Source organism: Lytechinus pictus, chromosome 4, assembly GCF_037042905.1.
Source record: "Lytechinus pictus isolate F3 Inbred chromosome 4, Lp3.0, whole genome shotgun sequence".
Taxonomy (NCBI): domain Eukaryota; kingdom Metazoa; phylum Echinodermata; class Echinoidea; order Temnopleuroida; family Toxopneustidae; genus Lytechinus; species Lytechinus pictus.
Genome location: NC_087248.1, coordinates 22,587,317 through 22,606,092, shown reverse-complemented (window position 1 = coordinate 22,606,092; position 18,776 = coordinate 22,587,317). Strand labels below are relative to the sequence as shown.

Here is an 18,776-nt window from a genome sequence, read left to right as displayed (position 1 = left end):
TAGTGGATCCCTCCATTTTCTCAGATATATATAATGTTTATGATAATTTGCTTATATTATATACAGATTTGTTTTACCTATGGAAAAAATATGATATATTGCACATACCTCAATTTATATTGTTTGTATAAATTTTATAGTGTAGAAACACTACTAGTTAACTTAACAGATACTATTTATAGAGAGATGGATAATGGCAAAATTACGGCACTCATTATGCTTGATATGAGTTCAGCATTTGACACAGTAGATCACACTATCCTAATTGAAAGGCTGAACTCATTAGGTATCAAGGGAACTGCCCTTGCTTGGTTCAAATCCTATCTATCAGAACGATCTCAATATGTTAGAATCGGTAGTTCTATATCAGGTTTAACTACTCTGAAGTTTGGGGTACCCCAGGGCTCTGTTGGAGGTCCACTGCTCTATTCCCTCTATATATGCAACCAATCAGCAAGATATTTCGTAAACATGGCATAAAATACCATTGTTATGCCGACGACATACAACTCTATTTGTCTTTTCAACCCTCAATGTCATCACTGAACTCTGCTATCACAAAACTTGAAGCATGTCTACAAGACCTTAAGACATGGCTTGTATCTAATTGTCTGAAACTGAATGATGATAAATCAGAATTCTTAATACTTGGATCAAAGTTTATGCTTGGTAAAATTGACTTTCAGTCATGTCATATCCATCTTGGTAGCTCTTGTATCACTCCGTCTAAAACAGCCCGTAATCTTGGGGTTATATTTGATCAGGAAATGACTTTTCGCAACCATATCACTCAAGTCCAACAAAATGTCAGATATCAACTACGTAATTTAAGTTTCATCAGAAAGTCACTGTCTAAACCTGCAGCCGAGATACTTATCCATTCTTTAATTTCCTCCCGTTTAGATTTTTCAAACTCATTGTTCTGTAACCTCTCACAAAAAGATTTGACGAAACTTCAACGTCTACAAAACTCTGCTGCCCGTCTCCTAACCTACACTAAAAAGTATGACTCCATCTCGCCAATCCTCCAGTCCTTACATTGGCTGCCTGTTGGTAAAAGAATCACTTTCAAAATTCTTTTACTAATACATCATTCAATTTATTCTCTCTTCCCCACATATCTCAGCAGGTCTATCTCAAAATATCAGCCTTCGCGTAGTCTTCGCTCATCATCTGATACTCTATTGCTCCAGACACCCAGAACAAAACACAAATGGGGGGACCATGCATTCTCTGTTATAGGACCAAAACTATGGAATCAACTGCCTATCCAATTACGCCAAATTTCATCAACAGAAACGTTCAAGTCCCAGTTGAAAACTTACTTAATCTCCCATTAACAGTTTAATATTGTGTTTATTCAGGAGAATTCAAATTCCATTCTTGTTTGTTTTCTATAGTTGTTGTGTTTTGTGTTTATTTTCCTTGAAGCGCCATGAGCACCGAAAGGTGGACCTGTGCGCTATATAAGTAGCCACCATTATTATTATTATTATTATTTGCAAATGTCATTGTAATTATTTTCGACCACTATACTTTGCTCTGGTGAAAATTAAATAAAACTAATTGAAAATTGAATTAAGATTTTTTTTGTTAATGTTATACCTTGGTCACATTTGTTCTACGGCGAGTCGAAAACAGCCGTTTTAACATTTTTTGTACCAGTTGCATATAGGTGGTTTGAATTAAAATGAATAAAACGGCTGTTTTCGACTCGCCGTACGGCCGCCGTAGAGCAAATGTGACCAAGGTATTAATGTTGTATTGAATTTAATTGCCCTGCATTTTCTCCTAAAAAAGAAGTGTGCTGGGCGTATATTATATAATTTAATTTAATGTGCAGATTTGCCAATAAAGAGATGAATAAGAATAAGGTAAAAAGAAGTATTATAAAGCCTGTCTCTAATGCAAATTATCATGATTAAATTACATTCTTAGTGGTCTTGGACTTACTTCGTTTTTTAAAGAACTCACTGTGGCGGCACGCCCTGTCTTCGCGCCGACCAGCCTTTTATGAATGAAATCACTACCCCATACCTTACTGACGACACGTAAACAACTTATTACGTAATCAAACAAAGTGAACAGTTGCTCAGCCACAGGTTTTGCGCCCGCCCCTCCCAAACCCCTTTTTTGGCCTCGACACCAAACATTGTTCGCTCCGAGAGCAGACATGACCTTATTGCATGATACATGTACATGCATTTGCAGGAATCCCCCTCCTCGGCTCAAAAAAGCGAGAGTGAGCGAAGCGACACAGCTCATCAAGCGGGAGGAGTTTTGTTTTATGATCATTTTTTCAACTGAAACGAGAAAAAAATTCAGGTGTAGGCTTTGAGTGAATTTTAGAGACAATTTATATGTATTTAAAAAAAATGATTAAAAAAAATGTCATAGGGCAGGGGGCACTGCCCCTTCTTACTTCCCGGCTTTATGATAATAATACTCGTATATGATACTTATGAAGGGAACACCCTAAGTGTTCGTGTCTTTCAAAAAAATATCAAGTAATCTAATGAAACTCATTCAAGATTTTACCAAGATAAGGAATGACAAAAAAAAAAAATCACCCAACAACTCCCCTCCAAGAATGATGGTTGCTGCGATGGTGTTGGTGACTGTGGTGATGGTGCAATAGACGATTTGAAATGATGGTTGAGGCGGTGGTGAGATTTTTTCTTTTTTGTTGTTGAGAACATAAGACAAATAGTTGCTATAATGATGGTGCTGGTGATGATGGCGGTAGCGATGCATGGTGAAACGGAGGATGGCAGTGATGTTGGTTGTGGTGATGGTGTTGGTGATGGTGTTGGTAGCAGCGGTGGGGATTGCGGTGGTGGTGATGGTGAAATTGGTGGTGGTGATAATGGAAATAGTGGTGCATGGTGGTTTTGGTTGTAAGTGGTGGTGACTGTGAGGATGATGGTGTTGGTGTTGGTAGCAACGGTGGGATTGTGATGGTGGTGGTGGTGCCGTGGTGGTGGCGAAATTGGTGGCGGTGGTGATAATGGAAATAGTGGTGCATGGTGGTTTTAGTTGTAAGTGGTGGTGACTGTAAGGATGATGGTGTTGGTAGCAGCGGTGGGATTGTGATGGTGGTGGTGGTGCCGTGGTGGTGGCGAAATTGGTGGTGTGGTGATAATGGAAATAGTGGTGAATGGTGGTTTTGGTTGTAAGTGGTGGTGATTGTGAGGATGATGATGGAGGTGGTGGTGGGTCTAATGTTCATGGCAGTGATAAAGGAGGCGAAACTGAAAGAAAAAAGGAGAATATATTGGTTTTGGTTGAAATATTTTTACGTTTTATTTCCCCTGATATTACAATGTTTTTTTTTCCATAACAGAACCTTATTTCTCAATGTTCAACAATCTGTTTTGAACGAGCAACTCTGTCGCCCTCATGAGTCTTTGCGATTGACTTTTTTTCCTACATGCATATTGCATTGCGCTTTAACTTGTACGGCAAATGCGTGCCGTATATATATACATAACGAATTCCCGGCTCTTCGATCATCGTATAGCATTCGCACGCACTGTACTACGTCTAGCTACGAGAATTGCATGCATAGTGTAATATGCGGATTCGATCGTGCACGTACATATATATATGTATACGCGGATGAAGCTAGCTCTGTGACTGTGAATGTTGTTTGTGTCACGTCAGTGTCTGACAACTTTTAGAGTGACACACATGCATTTTATATGGAACGACAGCCCCTTGGACTTTAGTGGATGCTTTCATATGATACTGTGTACCCGTGACCCAATTTAGGATTATTAATACCCTTTGGAAACACCACCAAGATGGTTGACAACGACCCCGATTTCGAGCCACAAGCTCGACCACGTTCGTGTACATGGCCGTTGCGTCGGCCGGACTTTTTGGACTCGAAGCCTCAGCAACCGGGTAATGCCGCCGCCGCCGCCCCGGCGCCTCCGGTAGACCATCCCCACGCGGCACTCAGTCCCGCCGTTCTTACAGAAGAAACACCGGATATTAAGCCTGTTTTACCTTTAGAAGGAGGAGAAAATCGTGAATTATCAACTCCATCATCACAGAGACGAAATGGATCGAGAAGGAATGCTTGGGGAAACTTGTCATACGCAGATTTAATAACCAAAGCGATTCAAAGTGCTCCCGATCAACGCTTGACCCTCTCCCAAATTTACGACTGGATGGTAAAAAATGTCCCATTTTTCAAGGATAAAGGAGACAGCAATAGTTCAGCGGGTTGGAAGGTATGTTATACCAAAGTAATCTCCGAAGTCCATCCCACATTGTAGTAATAAATTTGGCAAGTGTCATGTCAAGGAATGTAGTTTTTAACGATTGTACTTTTTGTGTATTTTTTTTTGTCCATCGTGCGAGAGACTTGTTTTCAAATCGCAACCCAGTGCTCCCATAATAAAGCATGCAGCGCGTGCGTTGTGCATTGACCAGTCAACTTCCGCACTGCAAGCATACAGTAGCGAATCAATGTGATCAATAGACAATTAACATTCTCTCATTTTCTTGTCGATTCTTAGCAATTAAAAAAAAACTACAAAATTGAATTCAATACATTATATTTTGATAACCATCAGCATTATTCCTGCTTTCACATTTTTCCTCATAGTTCCATTAAGATTTTATTCTTTATTGTTTTTTTTTTTATCCAGCACTGATTTTATTGAGGAATGAGCAGATTTTCAATTTTTGCAGTTTGTAAACTAATGCAACTTTTTTTTATGATTAGCCTAATAATTGTCTTTATTTGTGATGTCATTTGCAAGCAGCTCCCCCATAAGGGCCATATACATGTATTGAGAGTAAGAAAATCAATGAAATGTCATTAAAAAAAGGAAATTGTTATTAATTATTGTACCTTCAGTACATCAAAAGCCAAATCATGTCACACCCACTCTTGAAATCTTTTTTTTTATCTTCATAGACCTGAACCATTGAAAAGTGAAAGTCATGCATTTTAAAACGTGGCGCAGCTGCTCGAATATATGATGTCATATTAAAAAGAAATCTAAATTTTAATAACTCTTTAAAATTTGAATGGTGGGTGGATTTTCCTCAAACCTTCACCAATATTTTTAAATTATTTTTTCTTTTGTCAGGGTAAACTTTCCCTTTAACTCTTCTTATTTTGCTGTGAGTCATGTCCTGTGCATGCATGGTACTACTACATTTAAAATTCTATCTGAACATTTCAGCTGGTTATCGTAATTTCTTAGGAATATGAAACCATTGGATGAACTTAGTTTTATAGGGTCAATAGCGCTTTACATGTACATGTATATAAAAAACAGACAATTCTTGAGAACAATCGGACAAACAATAGAAAGTTATGAGCATTTAAATGTCAAAATCACTATGCTATGGAGGTCCTCCAATTGGCAATGAGACCAAGATTTGTGATGTCACAGAACTACATCCCCCCCCTACCCTATAATAGCTATTTTCGCTCATTGTTATGATAGTACAAACATTTTGTCCGTGAAATATTTTATGGGATCCCAATAAAATATTCTTCCATGAAGAAAAACAAAACAAAACAAACTGATCTATGGATAGACTTGATAAAAGTGGCACTATTTATGTAGAAAACTGCCATAATTGGAGATTTGTACAAGTGTGACATAACATGGAGGATGTCCATATCATTGGTGTTGTCAATAATATTCAAATGCTCATAACCTTCTTTATTATGCGTTCGAATCTTCTCAAACTATCATTGATTTGTTTCTTTGATTTTTCTGTTTTCACACAAGCTAACCTTTTCCCAGGGTTTCATTCTCCTTCGATTTTACCAAAGAGCAACTGTCAGCACTCTGCAGTTGATCATTTTACTGTGATATTCTCCTTTAAGATATACAAGAATTTAGAAGCTCTCAAATCTCAATCTTAGTTTTCCTCTTCCCCACAGCTTATTAAAGGGATGGTTCAGACTGAAAATAATTATATCTAAAATAAATGGAGTAAAATTCACAGAGCAAAATTCTGAAAACTTCATCAAATTCGGATAACAAATAATAAAGTTATTGAATTGTAAAGTTTATGAATATTTTTTTTAAACAGTTATATGCACATCGTCATGAATATTAATTTGGTGGGCTGACAATGTCACATCCCCATTTTCCTTTTTCTTTAATGTTATTACATGAAATAATAATTGTTTCATTTTTTCATACATGTGTAAATGATGTGTCTCAATTATGATGAAATAAGTTGTGGCAATAAATAACTAATGCACTTAATCAGTTGTCAATCCAATTGTATTAGTTTTTAGTAGACAAATTTAGAATAAACCTAATTTCATATGATAAAATACAAAAGAACAAGTGGGGATATGACATCATCAGCCCACCTAATGAATATTCATGAAGACATGCCTAGAACTGTTTCACCAGCTGGTATAATGCAAATCTTTAAAATTCAATAACTTCATTATTTGTAATCCGATTTTGATCAAATTTTCATCATCTTGCTCTGTGAATTTTATGCTATTTATTTAGATATAAATATCTCCAGCCTGGACCTTTCCTTTAAGCTTCCCTTTAATCCTGTGCATTGAAGATACCATGACCTTTCTAAAGCTAATGTGACGTAGGTAGATTGAGAGAAGATCTATAGGATACAGTACAGGGTATTGCTGTCCCGTTTGATGGGAGAAGAAAATGGGAGATGTGAGTGGTGGGGTACATGTATGTATTGTACATGTATGTCTGCTCCAATGCCAGGGAACACATACATGGCATACATTTGGTTATGTTTACTTGGTCTACTAGCAGTTGGTCTACTTCTGAGATAGTCTACTCTAAAACCACTAGGTCTGATACCAACTTTCATTCTCATTTAGTCTAACCCCAGTTGGTCTTATTTCATCTTCATCTACTTATGTATCTTTTTACTTTGTCAAATGAAAATTTGGCTTTATGTACTGTAGGTAATTTGATTTTTTTTGTGGCATTCTAGTCATAATGACTATTTATGCCATGATAATGACTGTAAAATATGTACAGGTACATGTACTGTATGTACATGTAGGGTCTACATTTCGTGTAGATGTACACTCAAAATTCCAAGGAATTAAAGATCAGTTTGTCGCAATGTCTCTCTCTCCCTCTCTCTGAAGACTGAATAAGCCTTTAACGTGTACTAGGCTTGGATTCTAATAAACGAGCGCCTCCTCGCACCGTGGAAGATAAGTGTGATTAATGAATCTCCAGATTGCCAAGCTGAGCTGGCGATAGATAGGGCATGGCGAAGGGCTGATGATGTATGCAATAAGATATCATTTTCACTTAAAAAGAGACAGAAAGACGTCACGTTCGACTCCATGACATTTGCTCTGGCGACGATTGCCCGCTCTAAAGTCCACACACTATTAATTGAATGACCAACTTCAACCCTGGGTTTAACACTATTTACCTTTATACCCTAAACCTAACATAATACCCTATTGCTAACCCTACATCTTAGACGACATTAAGCCCGGAGCAATTGTCGCAGGAGAAAATGTCATGTCATTGGTACGATCATTTATAGCAAAGTTTCTTGAGTTCAATCTTGATTCACTTAAAACCAGCCATGTAGAATGTTGTTAACTTATCTTGAAAGACTACATGAAGAGAGAGAGAGAGATACGGACAATACATGTACGATCATCATTACGCATCCATACTAATACAATATTGTTTTTTACTTGAATCTTGATTCACCTATAAATTCAGCCATTGATTTAGTATGTTGACAATGTTTAAGTCTTACAAGACCACATAAAGGAGAGCGAGAAATGGAAAAAGAATGATGTTACGTTCAATTCAATGAAGCATCCATGTCCATGTACTTTGAGTGAAATCCTGATTTACTTTTAGAATTTACATGTAACACAATATATGGCCAATTAAAGAGAAATTCCAGTAGTTGCAGTAAACACTGATTTCATGAGAAAGTCTGTAAAACCAGGCTTAATTGTCAGTATATCATCGAGGATCTAGATCTGGTACAGTTACATAAACTGAACTTTGTGAAATCTTGAAATCTACGCTGAAAATGTTCAGACTGAACTTCCCCAACACAGATAAGCGCACGTGGGACTGTGTATAATTATTGCTTTGAGCGTCGGGCCCGACGCTCTAGCCGAATCCTGTGCTTATTTGCTGATTTCTCAGCAATTACACAATTTCTTCCAGAATCCTTTGGCACATGCGTTTTATTTATGCAAACAGACACTTTGGTGGTCATTTCATTGGATTCTGTACGAACTCATTTTGGTATCGTTACCAAAACTAGCATTTACCTTTAATATCCAAATCTTGGAAGAGATTGAGAGAAAAAAAAACAAGTTAAGGGGGGGGGGGAGGGACTCCAGGGAGAGGTCAGAGGTTATGATTGTTGGTCTACAAAACTACAAAACAAAAATTACACCATGAATTTTGTGACTCTTTTTCGTTTATTATATGCAGATGACTTTGCTGTAAAGTTGATGCATGAAATTATTTCATTGATCAGAAATGAATCCACTCTGTACTCTTTAGAGTGCTCAATGTATATAATACAGTATTGATTATTTAATGTTTTTTTTATTGGTGTAAGAATTTGTACTAGTTTCCCTCTCACTCATCATTTCCAATTTAATTCAATTTACGTTGAGTTGAAGTGTTGTCAATTGTTCATGAGGAATAATAAGTAATTGGAAGTAATTGAGCAAGAAGCAGGCTCGCTCTTCCCATTATGCTAAGTTATCACTATCCCCACTGCCAATAGCTGTCATTACAATTTCTATGAGGAAAGAGGAGCCACACAATTAGCAAGTAGGCATCTTGACTCTTGTTTCCCTTTAAGGAAATTTCCCCTCCTGATTATGTGGACTTCAAATAAATACAAGATTTGATATGTATACTGAACTTCCTGAAATTAATATTTCTAGAAGTGGTTACTTGATGCTATAAAATCGGAGATGATAATTCTCTGCAACAATGCACGAAGTAGCATACTGTACAAAATGGCCTATTATGCAGAAAACATTAATTACAGGGTACATTATACATGTAGGAAATAACTTATTTTTAGGGGCAATATTTTTTCCACATGGGGCAATTGCAGAATTTTGGAGGCTATTTCTTTCATTTTAAGGGCTATTTTTATGGGTTACCAGCAAATATGAAGTAAAAGCAAATATTATTCTGCCATAGTTTAATAGAATATTTGATTTTCTAGATAGTCTTTAATATTGTTTGTGACAGGTCTTGGGGCGATGGTAGAAAGAATGGTCGCCTCAAAGCATGCATTTTGAAAGGAATGATTGGGGTGAAATCACCCGTCGCCCTCATGTTTATTCCTCCACAGATTTTACTGTTGTGTACATGTACAATATATGTGTTAATTAGACAAAATAAGCACAAAAAATATTTGTGTCCTAAAACCTTACCGACCCTATGTGTGGAACAACTGCAATTTTTTATTTAAATTTGAAAATAAAAATAAAATAAATGAGCTGACTGAATTATTAATATCTGTACAGTTCTTTTTTTTTAATATAAAGTTGATGGAAATTGAGGAATGAAACTTCATCCATATTGTTCTTCAACAACCTTCAATCTCTACGCATGATATGAAAATGTACTTTTATGTCGAAGCTATCAAAAAAATGACCATACTTTTTCCCTCTGTAATTTTAAGGCAAACAAACTTAATTTTTAAGGCCATAATTCTGTGCACAAATCTTTATATTCAAATTTTACATGTAGTTTCCTTTAAACTTTATCTGTGATTTGTATTTTTTTTGCTGTGGATTACAAATAGATTACTTGCAAAATCACTCCTTACATGTAGGTCTTGACCATCCCTCAGAAGTTGGGGACGTGTAATGGTTTCAACAAATAAAATGCCATTGACCTTTTTGATAAGTTTTTAATTAATGGTGGCTCCATGTTGCTATGGCTACAAATATGATTTTATGTATATATACAACGTGCATGTACATACATGATTAAATGTTCCTCAGATTTAATTTGCTGAATAAGATGTAAATAGTAACAAAAACAAGATACATCTAGGCCGATTAAAGGAAGCGAAGTTATTAAAAGATGTAGACCTTCATATATCAATAGTATTTTGACAACTATTCCATGGCCACTATTGTGATTATTATTTGAATGTGTTTATTAAAACAACACACTTGTATTAAGTTGATTTTTGGTTCTCTCTGTGGCCAGTGTGGTCAAAAGAAAATTGTTTCGATTTTATTGTATTTTGTTTTGCTTGCATTGCAAATTCAAATGTTCAGATTAAGAAGTGAACTTCAGAATTGGAATATTTGACTGCGTGATTGTGTGTTATTTTTTTTTTTTTTAGGGGGGGGGTGAAGAAGTTAGTGGAATGTTTTTTTTTATGAAGCCTTCTGTTTGTACATGTACATGTTTCATAAAGTAGAACTGAATTTCTTCATCATGGACAAAGTTCATTTTATAGGGCTTCATTGATGGGATTCAGGCAGAGACTAGAGGCCATTGTGAACATTAATGTAAGGCATAGGGCATGCATGACAGTATATGTATATGATAGTATTGTATATATGCCTTCAGTATGTAGGTCTATCATGCACAGCTAGCTGATGCCAGAACTGTGCACGCAACTGTACACCATTGTACACTCTATGGTTGGCAGACCAATGGGAAAGCTCAGCCAACTTGAGCCAAGGAAGGCTAGCATGGAAAGGGATTAACCCTAACCACATAATGTGGGTCAGAGAATGAAAGGAAAAAGTGAAAGGTTACTTCATACAAAGTAGGCGTGAACACTTTATTGAATAGGCAAGGTGATTCTCCAGAGTTGAGCTGTGGTGGCTATTCATACCCTCTCCCAACCCCCCCCTCCCTTCCTCTGCACTTCTGTCTCATTTGCGTATGAAAGGCCGGTCCCCCCTAACAGGCTCAATATAGCTCCTTGACGTCAGTCCGATCAACCATTTCAAGCCCAAATCAGCTCCCTGAATCTTGCCCTGAGTTAATGGCAGACGGCTACGTCCCCTTTAATGCCCTCTCGGTCTTGCGTCTGACGTCATGCCGGCATCTTTTGCGGGGCATGCCGCTGCACCGAGCTGTGTAATCGCTGAAATTGTGAATATTTTACGGCGTCATATGACGTGGGGAAACTCACCTCTGCTCCGTGCACGTTTACGTCGACGTGCGCCTCGCCGAAGGTACATGGAGCCTTCATTGTTCGTTGCATTCCCATGCAGTTGCCTAATTCCTCCCCTCTATCAACCCCCCCCCCCCCTATCTTACATGTATCTGTCAAACCTTCCCCAGCCAAACACTGGATGCGTTTGTTCCAGTGGGGAAGCTTGTGGGAGAAGTCTGAACGGATTTAGACCCTGATTGCTTGAAATAACGATAATGCATGCAGCATGCCCTGTCGCTTGCTTGATTGTGTGTCACGAATGCCCTTTGCCCCCCTGGCCTGTTCGACAGCCACTATTCCAACATGCTCCCAATATGCATGGGTGTATTGTACTGTGTACTGTACATGTACCTCACTGAATACTGCACATAGGCTTGCACATTGAAACTGAGAAATACAGACACTTATAATTATAGTCAGTTTGAAAACATAATCTTTGCTTGTCCTTGGTTGCTTGAGCAAAAAGGTGCCTTCGTGACTCAGCTACAATTGATTGAGGCCTATTAAAGACATGATCAAAAAGTCAACAAAATATTTAGCCTTTCATGTTGGATTGTAAGGTCATATGACTCTTGATTTATATCTAGCCTACATTTATCTTTTGGTTATTTTAGGTCTACATTTATAATGTTTGACAACATTTACATGTACATGTCCATGTATGTATAAATTAATACATTAAAGGGCATGACTGTATTGCAGTTGTCATTTGTGCACATTTTTTCTTCTTTATTAAAGATGAAAAACAATATTTAGCCTATTCATTTAATAGTAGCCTTCATGTACATGTACAGGTAGGCATACAAAATATACATGCAGGTCTACCTATCATGTAGTTAAGAAAATACTGTAAAGTTGTTTTGGAACATTTATAATGGTTATGGACACTTGTGGGACCTTACATGCAATGATCAGCTCAAGGCATGTATGTACATGTATGTAATATTTCCTTCCATAATTGTGCATGCATGTACATGTACATGTAGGCCTGTACATGCATATTGTACATTGCATCAGTGCATTAATTCTGGGTCATTTTAATGCTTACATGTACATACAGGTACAGGTAGAGTGCCTTAAAGATTTGAAGAGTAAAGAATTTGAAGAGTATGTACATTGCATACCACATTTAAAAAAATAGTTTACAGGTGTCCACATATCAGTAGAACTAGAACTGCACTGTACATGTAGGCTACCAGCATGTACATGTACATGTATGTACCTGGATATAGATGTACTGTACAACAAGGTCACACTACATGTATGTCCTTCTACATAATTCTGCACTACTTGTGTATCAGATCAGTACATTGTTGATGACATAATACATGTAGGCTACATTCTTACATACATGTACAGGTATAAAAACATGTACCTTGTGTTTTAAATGAGTATCTGGTGCTACATGTACATACATGTGTAATATTTAAATTGTTGACACATTTCACTTTTTCAAACAACTGAAATTGATAATGAAGATCATAAGACTGACAGACAAAATTATATTGATTTTTCAATAAAAATTAAGAAAAAATGTACATTCATCTACATACTTGTATGTTCTGCACCATTAACACTAAAAACTTTGAAGACAATTTCGACATCAATTCAGATTTCAGACATCAATCGTTCAATGTAAATGTCAGTTTGTTTTGTTTGCATTTGTAATTGACAGTTTCAGTGTTCACTCAGTACCGCTTTTTAATGCGATTCGTGAATGAAGAATAAAAACAAACAGAATTCCTTCAGAAAGTTTTGGACTCCTGCCCAGTAAGATAACTATTTTCCAATTACAAGATGGGAGCACTATGACCAACACACTTGAAGAGTTTATCTCAGAGGAGATCAGACTCATGAGGGATTGATTAGTACTTTGATTAAACACAAGTGGTCCTATTAAGGTGCCCTTAGGAACACCAGTCCAGTGAGCAATTAGTGTTGTGTACATGTGCATGCCTTGAGACTTCAGTTGCTACAAGGTTAAAGGGAGAAGTTTCAACAGAATGTCTCTTGTTTCTACGTGAAGCCCTGTTCACACTACAAGCCCTGTTCATATTGTCTGGTTTAAGAAAGTACCTCTCTTAAAATGTCAAATATAAAAGATTATATACCTGTTGTACATGCACATACAGAGATTATATACTTGTAGAATAGAAAAGTGTCTTCACTTATGTTTATGACAAAGTTCAGCAAAAAGCTGAACAATGAGGAAAACTAAATTTATATTGAGTTAAACTGAGTTGTTCATCAACATGTTATCTTTGTCGGCCCATAAGCTTGGATTAGGTTTCATAAAGTGTACTAGTAATGTGAAATCTGTTCTTCCTTAGAGTGTGAATAGCTTTGCTCCAGGCCCTTCTTGAATGTACATGTAGATGGCTAAGGATTCATCTTCATTCTACAAAAGAGATAACAGGTTTCTCAGACCTGAAAAACTTGTTTTTACTCGCTCCATTGTGGAAAGTGTTTTTTTCCACGGAAAGGACCTCGGGCTAGCTTAGTACCCCAGCATACAGTATTCCATGCTGCTCAAATCTTCTAAAGGATTTATTTTTTTATGCTCTGCTGGAATGGCTGTATGGGATTGAAACATAACTAAGGTGTGTTCAATGTCGGTTTCTAAATATAAATGGCAACATGGATCATGATTGAAAACGTGATTACAAAACGTAGATATACATGTAATGAGAAACAAAGGGTGTGTTCAATGTCCTACATGTATATTCCCGGTTGTAAAAGTAAACGTCTTTCAAATGGTGATTCGGAGGAAATTTTAAATGTCTAAAAAATGTGTTTGTAAATGCAATCAGCTCAAATTTTACGACTTTGAGCATGCGACATTGAACACAATTGCGTTTTGAAACGTCTTAAAATTTGCTCTCGCTATGGAAGCCTACTCAAGCAGGTGTCAGAACTGACCTTTCTTATATGATGGGTCACACTGAGCATTAAAGCTGCGCCAACGAAAGCAGCAAATTTAAAGATGATCAGCATATAAACGGCTTTATATTTTTGACACTGAACAGTGCACTGATGATCGTGTTTGCGTTCGGTATTTCGTATTCACGTTTTTAATCACGTTTCATGTTGCCGTTGAAACCGACATTGAACGCACCCTAAGCTATGGAAGAGTGTCGAGCAGGCTTTTTATTGTTGAGTAATTGTTCAGAATTACAAAGTGAGGTAAAACCCTAGTGGTTTATGAGTTGAGCTTCTTATTCAGCAGGTAGATTTTGGTATGATTTGAAGGCCACTGGCTACATTGCCATTTAAATAAAAAAGTCTCAATAGGCGGTGCTGCACCATCCCGAGTTTGCTCAATCTCGAGATATTAGCCCGATCAGCCCTCTTCGCGATTAATCTCGAGATTCAAGAAACCCCGTCTGCACCATCCCACGAAGAGCGATTCCTGCTCGAGCGAGGCAACAAGCCCGATATTACGAGCATGCGCACTTTCGGATCTTGGAGTTTCAACGGCCCGCGCTTTTGAATAACTTCCCGCGATATGCAAGCAATGTACATTATGTACTCCTTTCACTAGCACTTTCGCCGAATTCAACCGGTGTTATGCAACAATCCTCTCAGCTCAGCGAGTGAAGAAGTGATGTATTCTTCGTTAAATATGATGGCGGAGTAGGAGGCAACGACAGAGAGAGAGAGAGGCAGAGAAGGAGGAAAGAAATGCTATTTGCTCACATTTTGCGAAGGAATAAGACAATTACACTGCTGTCAGTGTTGTTATTGAATATGACCATCGTCGATGAGCGCCTCCCCCTTCGGTCTGGTCTCTCCCAAAATCCATTCACTGGTGGGACACCATCGTTGCTTATGAACGCTATTCGCATGTATAAAGTTGACTTCCGCACGTGTTTATGTTTGACCAAGGCGGAAGTGGAACGCGAATTGCATTATGGACTGACGTCATGAATAAATTACCCCGAGTCCAATCTCGAGTGCGTCTGCACCGACGAATTAGCGGGATAATTCGTAAATTAGCGCGCTATTTTGCAAATAAACCCGAGTTGACTTGGGATTGCAATCTCGAGATTAATCCTACGAACTAGCGCGATAATTGCGTCTGCACCGCCAACTATCTCCAGATTTTTCAGATCGGGATAATTTGCCGGATCAGAAATAGCGCGCTAATTTGAAAACTCGGGATGGTGCAGACGGCCCTAATCTTGCAAATACACCATGCTGTAATGCTTTTAAAGCCAAACTGAGTAGTTGAAGTGAGCAGTAATTTTGAGAGATAGTCTTCTGACATCCATGGATGAAGTAATTTGAAATGATGAAAAATATATGAATTGTAGAATATCATATTTTGAAGTAATGAAAAAGATAATTTGAATTTTTCTATTTGACAATATTTTAAAGAAGTTCTTGAATAGCAATACAACATTGGTGATTCCACATGTTCAGGGGGGAATCAATTTTTTGTTTCACATGAGGAAAGAACAATATTTCATCTAACAAAATACATAAGAAACGGTGAGTGGGTGATGTCATCGGTCCCTCATTAGCATATCTACCAGGATGTGCATGTAAATGTTTTGTGAAATAAATCAAAACTTTTGAGTATCAAAATTTTCCTTATTTTCATGTATCTGATTTTAAAATTTCCAGCATCTTTGCTGGCTTGATTTTTCACTTTATTCATTCAAATCAACTTTTTGTTGGGTGGGGGAGGGGGGGGGGGTGGACTTACCCTTTAATGTCAACTTGTCCCCCCCCCCCCATTACACCCTATCCATTGATTGATCAACAAAGTAGGCCTACAATGTATATGTACATCATACATGCATAAAGTCAAAATCCCAGGCCTTTTGTAGCTAGATATAAAATGGCAAGGACAGCCTGTACTCAAAGGGCTCTCCTTTCCTTCCAGCTCATTAGAAAATTGGCATCAGTTTCACACAGTATGTATTGATTTCATATTTGACCAAGAAATGATCCTTGGAAGTATAATTGTACATACAGGCCTATTTTGTACATGTACGTGTAGTCTACAGTGTATTTCTTCTTTTTTTTCCTACACATAGGCCTACATGTATATACTAATACTAATTCACAGGACGGGGACAATATAATGTCTTGAGGATAGTTATAAAACAACAAATTTGATGCACTCATTAAGAGTAGATCAGGGGAATTACATGTCCATGTTTAACTTGATACATAGTTAGAGATCAGAGAGATTAGAGAGAATTGTGATTAATTGTACCAGCATGTTTAAAGTTAAAGTTTTTTAAACATTTGAAATGATATGAAAAATGTATCATGTATATTTTGCGATCACAATTTTTACTTACATTGTCGATCAATCGTCAAAATACATTGTTTTGGGATTTATTTTTCAAAATAAACCTATGAAATAATATGAATATGAGTAAATCAATTTATTGCCTCTTGAAATACATGTACCATTCCAAGTACTACATGTAAACTGTGTAGATGCACGTAGCAACTTGTTTCCACATAGAGAGTTGAGTCAGTAGTAATCGATTTATTCCTTTTTAAAGCTAAATGAACGTAGTTGCAGTAAAACACTGATTTCGTGAGAAAGTCGATAAAACCAAGGTAAAGTATTGATATATCATCGTGGATCTAGATATGGTACAGTTACATAAACTGAACTTTGTGAAATCATAATATCTAGCTAAAAAACGATCACACTGAAGATCGCCAACACAGATAGGCACACGTGGGACAGTGTATTATTATTGCTGGATTAAAGACCCGATGGAAGTGACCGAATCCGCGCTTATTTTGCTTATTTCTCAGCAATTACACAATTTCTTCCAGAATCCTTTGGCACATATTTTTTATTCATACAAACAGACACTTTGGTGATCATTATATTAAATTCTGTAAAAAGTCATTTTGAGATCGTTCACACAACTGGAATTTATCTTTAAAGGAGAATGAAACTCTTGGAGCAAGTAAGCTTTTGTGAAAGCAGAAAAATCAAAGAATAAGATCAAAAAAAGTTTGAGTAAAATAGGACTAGCAATAGAAAAGTTATGAGCATTTGAATGTCGAGATCACTAATGCTATGGAGATCCTCCCATTGGCAATGCGACCAAGATCTATGATGTCACAGATGAACAACTCTCCCCTTTTGGACACTGAAAATATACCCCAAAACATCTCTTTTTGCTCATTCTAATTATATGACAAACGATTCATCAATGATATAATGTTGTGAAACCTCTGTACTTGTCCTCTCATATAAAGAGAACACCTCACCCTGTGATAGACTCTATAAAAGTGAGAATATAAGTGAAATAAGTACTAAAGTAATGAGGGAGTTGTACGTGTGTGACATCACAGATCTTGGTCGCATTGCCAATGGGAGGATCTACATGGCATTAGCGATCTCGACATTCAAATGCTCATAACTTTCTTATTATTCAATCAATCTTCCTCAAACTTTCAACAATATGTTTCTCTGATTTTTCTCTTTGATATGGATTCAGCTGGTTTCAAGGGTTTCATTCTCCTTTAAAAATACCATGTACATGTACATGTACAAAGTGTAAAGTACACGTAGCAATTTGTTTCCACGCAGTGAGTTGAGCGATTGTCGCAGACTTGCAGTCAATGTTCAGTATATAGGAAGAAATTGGTGATTTTTTGTCGAAGCCTTGGGTTATGGTCAGCGCATACTCTGTGTGGATTACCATGGGATTTGGGTGCCTTGGAATGTAGGCTTTGTGGTAGAGAGGCTGCTTTGGGGACGCTCACATTGCGTTATGTTCAGGGCCTTGTCTATGAGAAAGTGTGATCGATTGTAATCTGCCCCCCCCCCCCCCCCGATAAGGGAGAAAGTCCGCAACTCTGTAGTATGCTTTTCACACTGCATTTCCTTAACCCCATACTATCCTTAACCCCGGACTATCCTTAACCCCATACTATATTTTTTTCGATTCACACTGTCTATCTTAACCCCATACTATTTGCTTAGCCGGGGTTAAGGCGTTATCACTTATCACACAGCTCATTAATATTGATGATTTTACCATACAGAGCGCGATTAACGTGCAATTTCGACTTCTGTGATTGGCTAATGCTTAGCCTCACTTTTCCTTAGCCCTGTTTCGTTTCACACTGCATCTCTTAGCACCGCAATTGTGGTGCTAGCAATAAGCCGGCTAACCCTCCTTTTTTGCAGGGCAAGATAGTACCGTACTATTTACCATGCTAGCCCACTTTGCTAAAACGTAGTGTGAAAACGAAGTGGGCTAAGCTTAACCCCGGGAAATTGGTGGGGCTAAGACCCCCCTTAGCCCCACCAATTTCCTGGGGTTAAGGGGAAAGAGTGCAGTGTGAAAAGCATATAATTGTCTAGTATCACAATTTCATTGATTACAGTTTAAAAGAAAAGTTTGTACTTCAGGAAGGCATTAAAAACCCACCTCTTTCTTTTTTTGTAGTTTTAACATTATATAATTCCTTTTAATTATTTCATTGTGCACTTTTGACCTTATGGGAAAAGTGCAATATAATATAAGTAATAGTAATAATAAGAATAATAATACTTCACATCATTTTTATTCCTTATAGAATATTAATAGATGTACATGTAGTTTGTTTATACT

General features: G+C 37.3%; 1 protein-coding gene across 1 annotated transcript; it reads left to right on the top strand.

The window, feature by feature from the left end:
- Positions 1–3,566: 3,566 nt before the first annotated feature.
- On the top strand, positions 3,567–4,298 carry LOC129258302 (forkhead box protein O1-B-like). Its single transcript, XM_054896590.2, has one exon. The coding sequence runs from the start codon at positions 3,804–3,806 to the stop codon at positions 4,281–4,283; it is 480 nt and encodes a 159-aa protein (XP_054752565.2). The 5' UTR covers positions 3,567–3,803; the 3' UTR covers positions 4,284–4,298.
- The last annotated feature ends 14,478 nt before the right edge of the window (positions 4,299–18,776 follow it).